The sequence below is a fragment of the Capsella rubella genome, unplaced genomic scaffold (assembly GCF_000375325.1).
Source record: "Capsella rubella cultivar Monte Gargano unplaced genomic scaffold, Caprub1_0 scaffold_4, whole genome shotgun sequence".
In the NCBI taxonomy this organism is placed as follows: domain Eukaryota; kingdom Viridiplantae; phylum Streptophyta; class Magnoliopsida; order Brassicales; family Brassicaceae; genus Capsella; species Capsella rubella.
Window position 1 is genome coordinate 12,372,872 of NW_006238920.1, and position 18,098 is coordinate 12,390,969.

An 18,098-nucleotide genomic window follows, 5' to 3' on the forward strand; every position below is an offset into this window, starting at 1 on the left:
TGTACATTAATATATTCATTAATCTACTTGTAACATCAATATATATCATACAAATATCATTTAAATATCCCCTATTATAGAAGTGTCAAAATGAGTTGAATTTTATGGGTCAACCCAAACCAATTCAATCTATGAATCTAATGAGTTGGAATTTTGGGTATTAATGGATTAATAGATTAAATGGGTTAATGAGTCTAGTGAGTTGGGTTGTAATGGTTTGGATTGAAATGATTTAGTAGATTATCTATGCCCTATATAGTATTTGATGTGTTATATTTCTTCTCCAAGTTGATAACAATTCGTTTAAGCTAAGAAACTCATAAGCCATCTAATTTTTTCTATTCTCTCAACGTGTATTCACATTTTATGGAAAGGCCCTCCTTGTTTCCAATGTGACAAACAATTACATCTCTCAAATTCTTAATTAGATTAAAAGATTAGAATCAAAGATGGCACCTTATTCAAAGAAACTTTAGATCAAGATCAAAACCAAATATATTTACTCACTTGGCCAAAAAAAGAGATGAAACCCATCACACACTTTAAGTCTCTTTAACTAGTTTCTTCACATTCGATGTCATGCACCAATATACTGATCACACATTACTTAAGACCAATGTAGATGCTAGAATCTATTTCTGGTAACGCGTTAAACTCATATATCTCTATTATTGCCATTGAGGTGTGATTTAACCGGAAACCTGGATTGACAACTATATATTATAATCCTAACTCTGTTGCAAACTTATATTATATTCATCCAATCCAATGATGGTATTCAATTCAATCAAAAAAATAATAAAAAAATGATGGTATTCAATTCAATCAAATTCCCAAAGAAACAAGATACAAGTTGAATTATTGATATTGCACGACACCAGTGACAATCATATAGCAGTCCCCACACTCATCAGATCAAAGCCAAAACCACAAAACAATAACATCATTATCGAATGTTCCCTATCGATCCTAAATCAATAATCTCCTCTTTTTTTTTTTTTTTTTTTTTTTCTCGACATCAATAATCTCCTCTGAGATATTTTTTTTCTTCTTCTTATAAATCAATAATCATAAGCCTGTCTTAAAAATATTAATTACTTGATCGAGTTAACAAGAAGAGATTACTTGGAATCAAAGGACTAGAAATATGTAACCAACAAAAATTCAGAAAACTATACTACTGTTTAAGTCTTAACAACTCCTCATGTAAATATGTAGTAGAGTAGAGAGCCACACGTCTGTTCCTAAAATATGACTGGGTTAGGCCCATTAGATAGATAATGGGCTTAATTTTGGATTAGATTCCTTCTACCTTATCCTCTTCCGACAGAGTTTAAGATATTTGAATAAAATAAAAAGAATAATAATTTAACTTTATGTGTGAGTAGCCAACAGGATTGGAACGAAAAAAAAAGAAAGTGAAGAAAAGCCAACAGTAACGCGTCAACACGTGGACGGCAGATTACTCAAAACCATGTTAGCTTTGGACTCCAAACCGACCCACTTGTCTCTCACCTTTTCATCTTAGCGAACCTTAGCTTCGTCACCGAGCCTCACTTTATATATTACTACTTCTTCCTCCTCATCAGAACCTATCCGTTTCGCTTTTTTTCCAAACTAAAAAAAAAAAATAGTTTTATCAACTTGTGCAAGCAGCAGCAGCAGATATTTTCTCGGCCAAGGTAAACGATTGATCTTTTTGTTCTTCTTCTCGATCAGTCATGAGTTTATCTTTTGAAGTTCGTTCGGTTTTGATTGATGAAATGAAGTGATTTGTATCTTCTGGTGTTAGATCTTTGTGATGATCGTTTAGCTAGTTATCAACATAGGTGATGATCGGATCAGTGATTTGGTTTATCTTCAGATCCTCCTGATTTCAAACTTTTACTTTACTCAACTTCGACTTCGAGTGATCTTTATCGGAAGTTTTGTCGTTGCTGCGTTGATTGATCGGATAAATATAAAGATCCAATGATTGTAACTCTATGTGCAATGATTAGTTAAAGCTATGTTGTGATTGAGCAGTTGGATTTGAATTTGATCTGAACTTGTTTTTTTTTTTTTTTTTTTTTTGTGTGTGTGTGTGTGCAGATCTTTAAGAATGGCGATGGTATCAGGAAGACGATCTACTTTAAACCCCGACGCACCTCTCTTTTTTCCGGCAGCTGTAAGACAAGTGGAAGACTTCTCACCGGAGTGGTGGCAATTGGTGACAACTTCGACTTGGTACCATGACTACTGGATCAGCCAGCACCAAGGTCCAGATAGTTTCTATGACAACGGAGAGATTGACAACGGTGGAGGCCAGGTCGATGTTGCTGATCTTCTTCCAGAATCTTTTGATTTCGATGACATGGAAGATTTCTTTGACACTGATGCCTCTGACTTTGATCAAGGATTCAATGGACAAATGTATTACCAAGCACCTTCCGAATTTGGTAAGTTGGTTTATTTCTCTCCCCAAAACACAAGCGAATCCACCAAGATCAACAGATTTGTGGGAGACTAATTGTTGTTGCTCTATCATCATCAGGCTTAGGAAAGAATGGTGAGATGGTGAGGAAATCAACTGGAAACAGGAGTCCCAGATCGTATGCTGAACCGGCCAAGTATGCGGAAAAGCCAGCGAAATGGGGAAACCAGAGGGTTGCTGCTCCAAGAAACATCCACCAGCCTCGCTGAATAAGAGATGGTTTGGTATGTTAACTAGTCAGAAGTCAGAGCAGTTTGGTCTGCGTCTTAGCCACCACTGTACCTTTGTAATTTTTAGTATTTGCTTCCACAAAAACAAATCTGTAACTTTCTACCTTTATGATGTTACATTCTCAACTTGTTGTTATCACAAAAATGTAAAAATCATAAAAAAAAATGTAAACTTTGAAGAGATATGAGAAGTAGAGTTTATTTCCATTAAAGCTTTTACCAAAGTCTGATTCAATTTGGCTAAAGAAGAGGCCAAGTACAGTTACATACAAAGCTAGTTAGAAAGATGAGTTTGGTCATACTGAATCCGTGATGGCTACAAAGAAGCAGTTGTCAAATGTTGCCTTGCCTTTAAGACAAAGAGAAACCAAATCTTATCCCAGACGCTCAGGTGTAGAAACTTTTCACGTCCCAGTTACTGAAAGGACTAGAAAGGTTGGTGGCCAAGAAAAGGATGTCGATTACATCATAGTGATACCAACACTGTTACTCATGCAACAGTTTTATTGATTTTACAAGCAAAGACGCAATAATGCTTAGATCATACTTTACCAAATGAAAAGAACTTGCGTACTTCAACCTGTGTGTCCAAATCAGTGTAATACGCTGCCTTTACCAAGTGAAAGAGCTTGCGTTTATTCAAAAAACGTTCCAAAACGCAACGCGTTGGCTAGAAGAACAGAGATTTTATGTTATTTCCTTCTTCCAAGATTAATTTTCCTTTAAAGCACTTAGATATACTGTATATTTGAATGACATAAACCTATTCCGTATTTTATACTCGTTTCATTTTCCTGCAAAGTAAAATATTTGAAAGCCCGCTCTAAATTTACCATGGCGCCAAAGAGAGCACCGCCGATGGAGTCTTCTTTCTAACCTATCGCGGAGAACTCGAAAAGCCCTCGAATTTTTTTTTTTAATTCTTCCGATACTCGTGTCAATTGAAGGAATCGTCGTGTGTATTTAATTTGATTTCTCTAGGTGATTACGAGGTCGCTTGTGAATCCGGACCCAAAAGCTTTGAAATCAAATTTCCCAAAAACACCAGAGTGAAATCCTCAGGTTCGTCTCTAGAATCTGATTATTGTCTGTTAATCTTATGCGGCTACTAGCAAAAATATGCGTCGCAAATGCTAAAGGTTCTCTCTTTTATGTGCTTTAAGTAGTTCATTTTTTTATGTGCAGAGAAAGATACAATGGTTTCTGCGTATCCGAAAGAACACATGTTTCTTCTACTTAATCCTCGGGATGAAGATGGGTTTACCAAATCTCATCTTCAGGTAAGTGGTCTCTGACCAAAGCACTTGACACTTGATTTCTTATGAGAAAAAAGGTATTAACTTTAGTAACTTAACTCATTCAGGATGTGTTGAAGTTATATAGCAAAGAGTTGCCTGACATGAGATACGCTTCAAACACTGGGAAACAATCTGCATTTCTTGAGAGATGTGTCTCTAAAGGGTGAAAAATCGTCTCTCTTTATCATAACACTTTCTTTACTTGTTTCAACTTGGACTTTTGTTGACACTTCTTTTCCCTGTTTTTTTTTCACTGAAATCATTGCAGAAAGTATTGTTCATTGGTTTTGAAGTCCACGCTTGGTGGAGTCTCAGATGAGGTAATTTACCACCTTTGGTTATTTTCTTTAGTAAGTTCTTGATCACAAGCAGCTTAGGCCCTGGACGAATCTTGAAGATATGAACTTCTCACAATTTGATTAAAATTTTAAAATTATGCACTTGGGAGTTTGCTATTTCGTTCCAACAAGCAGAATCTGTTGTTTTTAATCAGCCAATGCTTTCAATTTTTGATTGTCTGCTTTACTGCATCTCAATTGATTATTTGGCGTGTGCTATTTGTAGATCTTGGCTGCAATCACCTATCAAATAGTCCCAGCTGATACACAGTATGCTGAGATACCTCTTGCTGCTGTCTCATATACACACCAAAAAAAGGTTCGTTTTGCTCTGACTCTTGGACACTTCCTGTTGTAAGTCACCATTTAAACTTCTGCATTCCCTCTACTGGCAACAGTTTGAGAATGCTTAGCCTAAGGTCTTATGTTTATTAGTAAATGTCTAGATCTTTCATACTTGGTTTAAGTGTTTGGAACTGTACACTCTTTTCTCTTCTTTCTGCAACTGGTTTGAGACTTTTACCAAAGATTGCTTTCTAGGATCCTCATAAAAAGTAAATCAAAACGAGATGGGTTTTAATTAATGCATTTTCATTTCTCAGGGTTTTGGTAAACTCATCTATGAAGAATTAATGAAGAGACTCCATAGTGTTGGCATCCGAACTATATACTGTTGGGCAGACAATGATTCTGAAGGATTCTGGGTTAAACAGGTAATTATAATTATCACTATGTTTATTATTCTTGGAGTATATCTTATAGTTTGTTACTTTGGTAGATGCAAAATAAAATATCTTCTGATGTTCTTGGCTGTGCGGTTTCTTGTAACTCTTTACGAACTCTTCAGGGATTTCTAAAATTAGCAGAGGTAGACCACAAAGGAAAAGCAAGGAGGATGCACATTAAGTCTAATATTCGAAAAGCCTTGTGTTTTCCCGGTGGTTCAACTCTCATGCTTTCTCATTTGAAAAAAGAATCTTTCCTTAATCCTGCGAACCTTGAGATTCCCTCTTCTTGGAAATATGTGTGTGAGGAATCTCCACACTCAGCAAGAAATAATTGCACAGGTCCTCTGGCTGGAGATTCAGTTAAATTTGGAGAGAGCTTTGGCGAAAGCGTATATCTTGACTGTAAGCTTTTGAACTATTTTCTATGATAAAACCCTTATTTTGTTTCATGTGTTTTTATCAAATAGCCTAAGAGAATGTAGCTATGAATAGATGAAGTAACTCACGCAGGTTCCTTTTGTGTAATACAACATTGTGAAGCATTTGAATATGTTAACAAACCACTGAAATATCTGTTATAATGTGCCATAGGTCTCTCTGGTATCAGAAGTCCAATAGACTCGAGCACAGGAAAAGAATCCAACAACGTGATTTCTGATCAAGCTACCACAGGTGATAGCGAGACCAAATGTTCCACACCAGGGTTGAAGAGATCTTGGGAAGCTTCACTGTCTTCTCTGCAATCCAAAAGGATTAGGGCAAACCAGAATAATGACTCTGAGAAAGACGGTACTTCCTTTAAAGTGGATATAACTAAGGATTCTCTGCCCACGATTCGCAAAAGAAACGATGTTGAACAATGCAGAGCGGTGACTGGAATAGGCACGGAAGGTTGTCCAAATGGACAACGCTATAGAATTTTGTTGATGGACATTTGTGATGAAAACAAGAGAGCTTGGTTAACAGAGGTATCTATATATATATATATATATATATACTTTCTGTGACATGTGTTCCTTAGATGTGTTTTCTATTCACCTTATGTTGTCTTCTGATTTCTGTGCAGGAAATAAGAAAACTTGGTGGTGGTGTGGTCTTGGATGGTACAGTGAGCACACATATTGTCACTGGAAAAGTCAGGAAAACTCTGAATTTCTGCACTGCTCTTTGCTCTGGGTTAGTCTCAAATATACTGGCATCATATTAGCCACTGTAAAATTATGTGTAAAACCATAGGAATAATGCGGTTTATGGGGCCATCATACTTGCTTGCAGGGCTTGGATAGTATCACCAAGTTGGTTGAAAGAAAGTGTCCGAGTAGGAAGATTTGCTAGTAAGATGAGATAAAAACATCTTATGAATGATCTATTTCCGATTGGTACTTACTTATGAATTCTAATGCTGACACTATCCTTTTCTTTAATAGATGAAGCTTCACACATACTGCACGACGAAGACTACCAGTTGAAATATGATACTGATCTAAAAAGCACTGTTCTTAGAGCAAAAGCCAGACCAAACTCTTTGCTTAAAGGATATGAGATATGTGTTGGACCTAACATTGAGTTACCGATCAAAACTTCATCTGCTATCATCAAATCTGCTGGTGGAAATGTAAGTATTAGTTTGCTAGTCCTTTCAAGTGTTCCACATTTGTTACCAAAACATAGTAATATTTTTTTAGGGAAATCTGCAGGTGATAAATGGGGTGAAGAAGGTAAAGGAGACATCAAAAACGATATACATAGGGTGCGAAGAAGACACAGTGGGGGCATTGTTTGCAGCAAAGAAAGGGGTTTGGACATTCAGCAGCGAATGGTTAATGAACTGTGTGATGAAGCAACAACTTGAGCTTGAAGTTCCTCAGTTTGTTGAGTCCCTATGATCATCTTTAGCTTGGAAAAATTCCACATATCTTTTTATTTTGGGGATTTATTATGGAAATGGTAGAGTCATTGTCAGAAGTTGAATGATCTATTATGTATATAAAATAAAAAATGTTTTACATATTTAAAACGAATTTTGGCTTCCGTTGTAAAATGTTTAATGGATTAATTTAATTGACTTGTTCAGTTTTTGGACTAAACTTGAATGCCATTTTAAGTAAAAAAATCCAAGACTAATACCAAATCACCCATTTAAGTAGTAAAATCCAATAAGTATTTAATACAATTAATAAGCGCGAAGATAAAAACGGCTCCTTTATATTCATTCATTCAAAACACCCTTTTCAGTTTCGAAGTTTGTCGTCTGTCTCCCTCAAAATCACAAACACCTCTATACAGAAAACTTTTTGCTCCATCCTCACATGGCGGATCTCTTCTCCTCTTCCTCCTCGAAACCAACTTCTTCATCATCTTCTTCGTCAAGGCTTTTCTTACTCATCACCTTTCTTCCTCTTTCCTTAGCCTGCTTCGCCTTCCTCCTCCAATGGCGAGGCGGAATCAACGATTCGGTTACGCAGTGGTTCGAAGATAACTACAAACTCCCCGGGATGTCCACCGTCGTCGAGAAAGGAACCCTTCGCACTGATTCGAGCTGCGTTTCTCTTCTGGGTCAGAGCCGTACACAATCGTTTCCTTATCTCCGACATTGGAAGCTTCCTCACAAGCCAGATCTTAAACCTAAGGTTACACCTCTTGGATCCAATTTCGGGGTTTTGAAAAAACCTTAGACTTTATTCATTTTGATGAGAAAAACAAATCGGAATTTGAAATGCTGAGGCTTGATTCATTCGGATGATGTTTGTGCTTGTTCAGATATGTATAACGACGAGTACTTCTGCTGGGTTAGAGCAGACACTGCCATGGATTTTCTTTCACAAGGTCATTGGAGTTTCAACATTTTATCTATTCGTTGAAGGCACTGCTGCTTCCCCAAATGTCTCTCGAGTTTTGGAGACCATCCCTGTGAGCTTTTTCGAGTTTTGTTTTGTTACATTTGATCTGTTTCTTGAATCCTGGTTTTGTCTTTATGTTGCCTTCTAATTCCCAGTGAGATTACTTGATTGCAGGGTGTAAATGTTATATACAGGACAAAAGAATTAGAAGAAGAGCAAGCTAAAAGGTATTCTTTGTGTTTTGTTTGCCTTAAGTTATTGGATATAGAGCCATCTAGGTAGAGAAATGAAGGACATAACATAAAGGAACCAACTCTGGTTATTTAAACAGGGCCTAGACACAGTTGGTACCTGATTGGTGTGCTTGTGTTTAGTTTCCTTGCATCTTGATATATCAAAACTGAAATGGCTGTTGTAGAGGTGTTATTTCCTTTCATTAATTTGAAGTTCCATCACATTTTTGTTGGTTTACAGCCGGATTTGGAATGAGACTTGGTTGGCGAAGTTTTTCTACAAACCGTGTAATAACGAATTATTCGTGAAACAAAACTTGAATATGGAAATGGGTATCACTATGGCAAGGGTACTTGTTGCGTTTGACTATTCAGTCAGCCAGTCACTAGAAACAATAATAGAACTGCCAAGTTTTTCACATTCTCTCCTTTTGCTTTTTATATTAGGATGCTGGTATGGACTGGATACTGCATCTTGACACTGATGAGCTTGTACATCCTTCTGGAACCCGTGAATATTCCTTGAGAAATTTGCTCCGAGATGTTCCTGCAGAGGTGGATGAAGTTATCTTTGCAAACTACGTGAGTTAAAAAGTCTTTGAAGGACATTGGAATTGAGGTTTTTTCTTCGGTTTGATGATGTGGATAATTTGCAAATGTTCTTGTTTCAGGAGAGCAGTGTTGAGCGAGCTGATATCAAGGAACCTTTCTCTGAGGTACAGAACATTACTATCTTGAGATGTATGCTCCTACGAGTTTTATCTTTAACATATCCCAAAGTCTCTTTTTGTTTAACTTGTAGGTATCAATGTTCAAGAAGAATTTTGCACATCTTCCTAAAGATGTTTACTTTGGAAACTATAAAGAGGCAACTCGTGGTAATCCGAATTATTTTCTAACCTATGCAAATGGGAAATCTGCTGCGCGGATTCAAGATCATCTTCGGCCCAATGGTGCTCATCGATGGAACAACTACATGAAGTACCAAAAGTATGTTCTTGGCCTTACTTGGCTTAGAGATAGACATCCCTTCTCTTGCTTTCATAATCTGACATTGATCCCATCTTTGTTGTGACAGCGCCATGGAACTACCCGAAGCTGCGATTTTGCATTATACTTACTCAAGATTTTCAGATCTTACTTCAAGACGTGATCGATGTGGCTGCAAACCAACTAAAGAAGATGTGAAGAGATGTTTCATGCTAGACTTTGACAGAGCTGTGAGCTAGGATTTGATATTTTTAATTGATAATATTGTATAGTTCTTGTTCATCACATCTTTGTATTTCTCCTTTATTTTTGGCAGGCCTTCATCATTGCTTCAACTTCAACTTCAGAGGAAATGCTACAATGGTACAGAGAAAGAGTTGTATGGACTGACGAAAGTTTGATCCTAAAACTTCTTAGGAAGGGAATCCTGACTCGCATTTATGCGCCAATGGTCAGTTCCTTATAATGCCAAATCCAAAACATGGCATCCTCTTGAGTTCTTTTGATTCAACAAAGCTTACATATTTCACAGGTTATAATCCAAGAGCTAAAAGAAGCAGGTGTTTTCAGCTCAGTGGTAACTTCAGCTCACATGTCTCTCACAAGAGATAGTAACAACTCTTCAACCTCAAGTATTACTAGAAAATCATCTCAAGCAACTACGAGGAAAGTGTTAAGAGCTTAGTCTTGAGGATCTTGAATTCTTGATGGTGAATCTCAAGAAGCCTCAGCGATACCACCGCAATCATCTCCAAGCTTGGATACAATCCAAAATGTTTAGTTTTGACTTTTTTTGAAGATGATTTCAAATTTGCAGAGAGATGGTGTACATTTTCGCCAAATTTATTACCTTAGAGCAGGCTTTTTGGATCTCATTGGTCATTTATATACATTCTAATTTCTATGTATAAAATTTGATTTTTTTGTTATTTTGTTTTCTGCTGATCATGGAAACTGGAAAGCGTTTCCCTTTTATTAGAGAGTGACCAAACAGGCAAAGACAGTGGACGCGTGCATGTACGCGCGCGCGAGTGAAATTAGAAATCGCGTTTGTGAAAAGACGCTCTTTTTTTGGCGGTTCTTTTCTTCCCCCTTCTCCTCTCTCTCTCTCTCTCGCTTGGTGTGCCCTTAATTCGATGAACAAGGTTCTTCAGTTAGGTCTCCAAAGCTCCGTCGTTAATGTCGCCAAGTATGGTTCTGTCTGAATCTGTTAATTAACTCTTCAACTTGTTGTTTGCTGGATTATTGCCTCGTTGTTGTTGTTGTTCTTCTTCTTCAATTTCAGGATTTTTTTTTCTGGGTTGTTTATGTTCTGAATTATCTACTGTGTGATTGACGATGGTTCTAGGTTTCTGGTGGTACCTCTTAGGGGTTTAAGAGCTGGTTCATCCATTGTTGGTGTTAGAGTAGAAACAATAAGTATCAACAAGAGGCTTATGTCAAATGCTATTGTTAAATCTTTACCTTTCTCTATCAGCAACAACACAAGAAACGAACTCAAGATAGTTGCAGCAGCAGCTACTGATCAGAATTGCAATCAGATGGTTGGTGCTAATTTTGGGACTCATTAGTATATTTAAGGTTTTTGTTTTGTTTGCTTGTATAATTGTTGGTTTTTGATGCCTAGGGAAGTGATAGTGATAGAGATGCAATGGGGAATCTTCAAAATGATCAAAAGGAAATTGAGGCGATGACAGTTCAAGAACTTAGAACCACATTAAGGCAAGTTTATGCTCTCTTCTTGCTGCTTTGTTATTGTTGCTGTGGACATGCAAATTCTTGTGTGCTTTGTTTGAACTTGCGGAACGTTTGTGTGTTTGTGTTACAATGGTTTTGGAATATAGGAAACTTGGCCTACCTGTAAAAGGGCGCAAACAAGAACTTATCTCAACGTTACGACTTCATATGGACAGCAATTTACCGGGTATGTCATTGCACATCAAGAACACACGCGTTTCCATTTCATGCGTGGAATCACAAACATGGCACATATTTGTTTGCATTTAGTGGTCGTGTACGCTTGTTGCATTTGTTGTATTAGAATGATAATTGATTAGTCCTCAAAACTGACATAGCTTCTGATTATTTTGCGAACCAGTTAAGAATTTTGATATGGAGCTGATTAGTCCTTGACTGTTTATCAGTTTCAGATGGAAGCTCTGGTTCAGAACAAAAGGAAACTACTTCTTCCACCCGTTCAGAAAGTGTCACGATCAAAAGAAAGATCAGAAACAGGGAAGAGCCTACTGAAGATGAATGCATTAACTGTGAAGCTTCTGGCATTGGACAGAAAAGAGTAAAACAGTCTACTGAGAAAAACTCGAAAGCTAAAGTTTCTTCAAAAGCTATCTCCAAAGAACGGAAGTCAATGACGAAAACAGGTTTGTCACGTGGTTAAATAATTGAATTCTAGATAATAAATACTGGCGTCTACATTCATAAACAATTGTGTGTGCTTAATCTTCCTAGGTAAACAGCAATTTCAGTCAAAAGAGGAAGCATCATCAACTCTCTCTAGTGAATTTGTGACAACCGAAGAAATTATATCATCTCCGAGTCAAAGTGAACCGTGGACTGTACTGGCTCATAAGAAGCCTCAGAAGGACTGGAAAGCTTATAACCCGAAGACTATGAGACCTCTCCCTCTACCAGAGGGAACCAAGTGTGTGAAAGTTATGACTTGGAATGTAAATGGATTGAGAGCATTGTTGAAATTAGAGAGCTTCTCTGCTCTGCAGCTTGCCCAAAGAGAAAACTTCGATGTCTTGTGCTTGCAGGAGACTAAACTCCAGGTCATAGTTTTAGGCCTTTCTTATGTTATTTCTGCTCTATATTTTAAACATAGCAAAATTAGAAATATATCTTGTACTAAAGATACATATATATCAATGTTATGACAGGAGAAGGATGTTGAGGATATTAAGAAAACTCTTATTGATGGCTATGATCATAGTTTCTGGTCCTGTAGCGTCTCAAAACTTGGTTACTCTGGAACTGCAATAATCTCACGGGTAATAGAAGAATCTTGTTTGTTAATTCATGTTCATTTGATGTGATATGTTTAGTTAAATTCTGTGTGTTTTTTAATCAGTTTGGTCTTTTGACAGATAAAACCACTCTCAGTTAAATATGGTACCGGTCTATCTGGATCAGATCATGACATGGAAGGGCGCATTGTAACTGCTGAATTCGACTCCTTCTACTTAATAAATACTTATGTCCCTAATTCCGGAGATGGCTTAAAAAGACTGGTACTCCTCAAATTTACTGCTTTTGGTTTCTATGGTTGACAGATTTTTCAGTTTTCTTTTAATTATAACGAATGGATCATGTGGGTTTTCAAGGCATACAGGATCGAAGAATGGGATCGAATCCTCAGCGATTACATCAAAGTATTAACTTTCTTTGGGAATTTCTTTATTTTTTTTGTATGTGTCTTTACACAAGCTCAATGAACCTTTTGCATTTACAGGAGCTGGAGAAGTCTAAGCCTGTAATCTTGACGGGTGATCTAAATTGTGCTCATGAGGAAATAGACATCTTCAATCCCGCGGTAACTAACTTGAATTCTTCTTTGCTCTCTTTTTTTTCACAGAAAGCTAATTTCTCTCGGTTTTCATGCGTTTCCATCAAATCTTTTAAGGGGAACAAAAGAAGTGCTGGTTTTACAATAGAAGAAAGGCAATCCTTTGGTGCAAACTTCTTAGACAAGGGCTTGGTAGATACCTTTAGAAAGCAACATCCTGGTGTCATCGGTTACACCTATTGGGGTTATCGCCATGGTGGCCGTAAAACAAACAAAGGTAATTAAGTTTGGTTGGATACATATGCAGATTCATATTTGTGGTTGTTAAACTGGTGAAAGGGTGTGAAATCAGGATGGAGACTGGACTACTTCTTGGTGTCCGAATCGATCGCAGCAAAGGTCCATGATTCGTACATCCTCCCTGATATTAATGGGAGTGATCATTGCCCCATAGGCCTAATTCTCAAGCTCTGATTTATCCCGGGCTTCATCGTTCCTAGTTTTTTTTTTGGTTAAAGTTGTAATGGCCTTTAGGGAGAGATTCACATGTTTTGCTTCAACATAGAGAACTTATGGTTATGTGGATCCTTGATGTGTATGATACGTTCCTTGTTTTATAAGTGAAGGCATACTCTCAATTAGTAAGGCATCCTAGCCAACTAAAACCCTAACCTCTATATTTTTTTAATTTTTTAATTTTATTTATAACAAAGCTATGCCAGAGACCATCAAATAAAAGCATCAACATACATGTTTTCTAACAAATACACACTCGAACGAGATAAACACAATTGTACTTCTCTCTCCATATGTTTTCTGCCATAAAACTGGGAATCCACAGATACTCACAAGTCCTTGCTCAATAATTAGTTAATCAATCTTACATAGCTGCGACGGAGGCGGTGATGATGGGCTGAGAAGACTTGGTATTGGCAATGCCATTGCAGACATTAAAGCCGTACCAAACAGAGTTAGGCAAAAAGAGGTTGTAGTAGAAAGTGACAGATCTGATGGACGAGCCGTAGATCTTAACGTTCTCTGGTTTCCAGCCGTCGGATCCTTGCCTGAGGAGGTAGAGGTAACAGACGTCACGCATACACGGTCCTGATATCTTGTATGTGTCTGAAGAACACTTTTCAAAAGTCCTCGAGTGTGGATCGTCTAGTCTCTTCACAAACACCTGAACAACACAAGATTCGCTAATGTTTTAAAACCAAATATTCTTACTTTTCCCCTAATTTTAAACAAAATAAACAAGAGAAATTAACATGTTAAAACCTCTTTTGAGTATGCTCTGTATCACTGTATGCATTATGCACCATCACAATTACAAGTGTATACTTTAACTTATGGATCAAAAACTTAAATTTAATAGTTCAAAGTATGGGAAAGTATTGAACAAAAAAAAACAAAACAAAACCAACTTCTTTCGTAATAAAAAATAAAAAAATAAAAAAAGATAACTAACTTCTTTTAGCTATCGACTAGGCGGCGAAATCAGGAAGAGGAGGATTTGGTCAAACCTAAGCCAAGTTTCTTGGATCTCAACCAAAATAACTAAGCTACTACATATTCTGAAACCAAAAAAAAAAAAATCTAGAAAAAACTTAAAAAATCGAAGTCTATTGATTACGGATGAATTTTCTCAGTGAAGCAAATCCGATTATTAATGGAAAAAAGCGTCACCTCGTTGCCGTAGACATCACCAAAGGCAATACTGATCTTATCTCTAGTGTAAGACACCGAGGAACAGCTTGTTTTAATGATCACCGTGTACGAACACACACCCGCACCCTGAATTATTTTTTGCGATCCAAAATACAAATATTGTTAAACAAAGAATAAGAAGAAGAAGGAATCAATCAGTTGTCTCCGCAATTCATGGATCACAAAATCGTACAATGAATGAATTATCGAAGAAATGGTGTTTAAATTTACCTCTAGCTTTGGTTTAGGGAGAAACGAATCATTCGGAAGAGGTTCTGTGGTGATGAATGATCTCGCAGATGTTGTAAAAGAGCATAAAACAAATAGAAACAAAGAAATTGTTAATCTGATCATTTTTTCTTGTTGACTTGAAGTGGTCGGATGAACAAAATGGTCAGATCTTTAGTTAGTGGTTCGGAGTTTGGACCAAAACTATACAGTATTATCTTAGCGAGACCGACAACGAGGATCGATCACGCTCATATTAATAAAATGCGAGAAGTTGATGTACTTTGTTTGTCAGGATTTCATTGGCCATCTGAGAATTTACTGTCTTTTTCTAACCCGGAATTAATTGCCTTTTCATGCATTGTTTTGCACTTTTTTGCTCAATCATTATAAAAAAGGAAAACAGTAGTAACTCTTAAGGAAGGGAATATAGCAAACACAGGAGAATACATTAGTAAAAAATGGAAAGTAATCTTGTAATCTTGTAAAAAAAGAAAGTAATCTTGTAAATATTTTTATAATCCATAGACATTTTTTAATAGATTATTTCTATTGAATAAAATAATAAAAAAACAAATTTCAATGTATCTTAAACAAAAAGTTGGAAAAACTTCAATGGATTTGTTAACCAAAAGAATATTAGCCTTTTTCATTCTTTCACTAGTTATTTTTATGGGAAAAAGTCTGAAAAATTAAAGAGTGTAGTACATATATATTTTACTATTCAAACAAAACGCAAATATCTTTACACTTTTTGGAGGAGACAAACAACAAACCAAAGAAAAAAAAGATCAAAAGACAATTACGGAATATTCAATAATATAAACTCTGAATTCTGAAACATAGAGTGTCTTTATTCATTTTACTAAGTTTTCATTGAACCTACTAGTTCACCTTGGAACAAACTTTCCTAACCTCACCATCAACGTCTGTCTTTACATCAATGGAACTCATCTTAATCATAGCTTTACCAAACTCATAATCAAACCTAAACCCTAACAAACCTCTAAGACGACTCGCATACTTTTTTACCAAGGCATTCGTCTCGGCATCGGACCAAAGCCGTTGGTCCGACTCTAGAATAGCGTTGCCGTCGCGTAAGTTCTTGTAGAAACTTTCATCGAATTTCGAGGGACTGCCGATGTCAAGAGCAACACGTTTAGAACCGTCTCCATTGGGAGGACAAAGAGTCTTGAGCTGTGTGAGAAACGATGGGCTTATGGTTGGGTCGGAGTTTCCGGTCACCGTAAAGTTGTATAGACGGTAACGGAAGAAGAGACAGTCCGTTTGTCCTATTGTATGTGCACCTGTTCTCATTCAATTTTAGACATTTTTATAGTGATACTAACTACAATTGGAGGGGAAAATGTAAATATAATGGATCAGAGAAACAAATCATGGCATGTTCAGTAATCAATATAGACATGCAACTACGTTTAGTTAACTACTCTTTAAGAACTTAAGATGGCCTAATATCAAGTAATTCTCAAATGTTCTCTTTTCCAAAAAATAAATAATAGAAAAAGGATGTCTCAAATCTTTGTAAACTTCAGTTTTATAACAAAATATGAGGTTATAACAAATATACGTATAAATTTATTCTTTTCGAAAAAATTAGTTGACAGTAAAAGTTTTGTAATTTGTATCGACGTGTTAACTTTTTCAAACTTAATTATTCTTACCATCATTTTTCTCTAACTTCAAATTATTATTGAACAAAAGCTTATAAGCCTACTTAAGATAATATACACGACCAATCTACCAGTTTAGTAGTTTTCTTAATCTATATTCAGTAAGACGAGATGACAAAAAAAAAAAAAAAAAGTAAGACGATGGCAAAGCTGTTGTTTCCATTTTGATCGATCTTTCCTTGCACCAACAATCAATAAACTACAACCTTTCGTAAATAGCTTTTGCTCAAGTTTTCAAAAGAGTATCAATAAAATGAAACATATATGGTTCAATCCAACTTTAATTTTAGTCACTTGCACGATTTAACTTTTTTTCGTGTTGGCATGTGATGTCTAGTGCAGACATACCTGACCTTCAAATTTTTGAAGGAACTCTACTTATGTTTCTTCTGAACGTATGTATAGAGTTTAAATATGAAAAAAAAAATTAAATAAAGAAACTTAACAAGAAATATAAAAATAATGATTTTAAAGTTTTCATTTTATAAAAAGAAAAATATAGATTGATAAATATACCGAGTAGAGTAACGAGATCATGAGTATCCAATCCTTTATCTTGAAACTTTTGCTTTTGAACAGCAACAGAGTCGAATGGAGAAGGTAGATTCGATGCTTCCGTCGCCAACGAGATTCTCCCGTCCTTACGCCCCGTTGGTACTCGCCAGCTTGGCCCATCACTCTTGTTTCACATACATATACGACATACTCAGGTGATATATAGTAATTGGAAAAACTACCAAAGGTTAGTAAACTTGCGTACCAAGTCAACAGAGTCACGAGCTGCAAGTGCAAGTATGTCTGCGCATGACACAACTCCTGGACACACGGACTCGAGCCTGGATTTTGCATCATCGATCACTTCCATCCCTCTTAGACCGAGGTTCGCTAGAGCAGCTTGCTCCGCAGATTTCCCTTTGATTAAAACCGACCCATCACAACCCTAATAATATGTCATATATATGTTAAAAATTCAACAATCAATTAACTTGCATATATATAATTGAAACAATCAAGGAGGTGATCAAGATTAAAAAAGAAAGGAAAAAGAACTGAAACCTGAACAAAACAGTCATGGAAATGAAGCCTAAGCAAGCCAGGAGAAATTGTGGGATCAGAATCAAAATGAGATTGAACAGTGGATCTTACTATCGACTCAGCTTTTGGACATGAAGTTGAATAATAACCATTTTTTAACAATTGGCTTCTAACTTCTTTTCCCAACACCAACATGACTAATACTAGTATTATCATTACATAACAATACTTGCCTAAGTACACTCCCATTTTTCTTACTTACTCTTTTTTTTTTCTATGTGTGATGTTGCTCAATGATGCAATGATGTTCAAGAACCAACTTATATTTATATCCATTCTCACACTCATACATACATGCCTTTGTCTCAATGGAACCGTGTGGGGACACATAGTGCCTCCTTCACTTTCCTTTTACTTATGGGAATTGTTCTTTTTTTAACTGATTTTTATTGGTATATACACTTGGTTGCCACTATGATGAATTAATGGGTTTGGATTTATAATATATAGTTTTAATATAATTTTATTTGGAAAAAACACATGCGCTATCTACGAGTTCGTGATAACGTCCTTTCAAACTCTGTTTAAACCTTAACTATGTGAAGAAAAAAAAAGACAGTTAAAACAACAACGACAACAAAATAAGACCTTTCAAAATTTCTTTAAACCTGAACTTAAAAGAAAAAAAAGAAGTTTAAAACATCGACGAGAACAAGATCTAAACGTCGTTTCAAAATAGTTATGATTCGTTTGCTTTATTAAAAGCGTCTTTGATCACTCC

The 18,098-nt window shown here is 36.3% G+C and overlaps 5 protein-coding genes across 6 annotated transcripts; 3 read left to right on the forward strand and 2 right to left on the reverse strand.

Moving 5' to 3' along the window:
• The first annotated feature begins 1,575 nt into the window (after nucleotides 1-1,575).
• Nucleotides 1,576-2,915, forward strand: LOC17888924 (protein EARLY RESPONSIVE TO DEHYDRATION 15). Its single transcript, XM_006295083.2, has 3 exons — nucleotides 1,576-1,682; nucleotides 2,092-2,438; nucleotides 2,534-2,915. The coding sequence occupies exons 2-3, from the start codon at nucleotides 2,102-2,104 to the stop codon at nucleotides 2,680-2,682; spliced, it is 486 nt and encodes a 161-aa protein (XP_006295145.1). The 5' UTR covers nucleotides 1,576-1,682; nucleotides 2,092-2,101; the 3' UTR covers nucleotides 2,683-2,915.
• A 620-nt stretch (nucleotides 2,916-3,535) lies between these two features.
• LOC17889285 lies at nucleotides 3,536-7,140 on the forward strand. Of its 2 annotated transcripts, none has more exons than XM_023784502.1 (12): nucleotides 3,536-3,765; nucleotides 3,889-3,983; nucleotides 4,067-4,164; nucleotides 4,270-4,321; nucleotides 4,566-4,658; nucleotides 4,942-5,052; nucleotides 5,187-5,469; nucleotides 5,659-6,035; nucleotides 6,134-6,243; nucleotides 6,343-6,401; nucleotides 6,495-6,682; nucleotides 6,753-7,140. In XM_023784502.1, the coding sequence occupies exons 2-12, from the start codon at nucleotides 3,900-3,902 to the stop codon at nucleotides 6,951-6,953; spliced, it is 1,656 nt and encodes a 551-aa protein (XP_023640270.1). In that variant the 5' UTR covers nucleotides 3,536-3,765; nucleotides 3,889-3,899; the 3' UTR covers nucleotides 6,954-7,140. The 2 variants fall into 2 exon arrangements, with proteins under 2 accessions (XP_023640270.1, XP_006293963.2); XM_006293901.2 differs by having other exon boundaries at nucleotides 3,537-3,765; nucleotides 6,765-7,140.
• A 206-nt stretch (nucleotides 7,141-7,346) lies between these two features.
• LOC17889946 lies at nucleotides 7,347-13,297 on the forward strand. The gene is made up of 22 exons (XM_006293883.2): nucleotides 7,347-7,697; nucleotides 7,828-7,977; nucleotides 8,082-8,134; nucleotides 8,382-8,490; nucleotides 8,588-8,722; nucleotides 8,812-8,856; nucleotides 8,943-9,130; nucleotides 9,219-9,360; nucleotides 9,447-9,581; nucleotides 9,663-9,814; nucleotides 10,122-10,319; nucleotides 10,479-10,674; nucleotides 10,758-10,852; nucleotides 10,975-11,054; nucleotides 11,275-11,511; nucleotides 11,600-11,922; nucleotides 12,031-12,141; nucleotides 12,238-12,381; nucleotides 12,475-12,522; nucleotides 12,603-12,683; nucleotides 12,774-12,933; nucleotides 13,009-13,297. The coding sequence occupies exons 1-22, from the start codon at nucleotides 7,377-7,379 to the stop codon at nucleotides 13,128-13,130; spliced, it is 3,225 nt and encodes a 1,074-aa protein (XP_006293945.2). The 5' UTR covers nucleotides 7,347-7,376; the 3' UTR covers nucleotides 13,131-13,297.
• Nucleotides 13,298-13,351: 54 nt separating this feature from the next.
• On the reverse strand, nucleotides 13,352-14,810 carry LOC17889840 (embryo-specific protein ATS3A). The gene is made up of 3 exons (XM_006295028.2): nucleotides 14,595-14,810; nucleotides 14,343-14,450; nucleotides 13,352-13,836 (listed from the first exon to the last, which is right to left on the reverse strand). Exons 1-3 carry the CDS (start codon nucleotides 14,715-14,717, stop codon nucleotides 13,537-13,539), a joined length of 531 nt encoding a protein of 176 aa, XP_006295090.1. The 5' UTR covers nucleotides 14,718-14,810; the 3' UTR covers nucleotides 13,352-13,536.
• A 481-nt stretch (nucleotides 14,811-15,291) lies between these two features.
• Nucleotides 15,292-17,601, reverse strand: LOC17889702 (peroxidase 25). The gene is made up of 4 exons (XM_006294508.2): nucleotides 17,339-17,601; nucleotides 17,043-17,222; nucleotides 16,799-16,961; nucleotides 15,292-15,898 (listed from the first exon to the last, which is right to left on the reverse strand). Exons 1-4 carry the CDS (start codon nucleotides 17,564-17,566, stop codon nucleotides 15,477-15,479), a joined length of 993 nt encoding a protein of 330 aa, XP_006294570.1. The 5' UTR covers nucleotides 17,567-17,601; the 3' UTR covers nucleotides 15,292-15,476.
• Nucleotides 17,602-18,098: the final 497 nt, after the last annotated feature.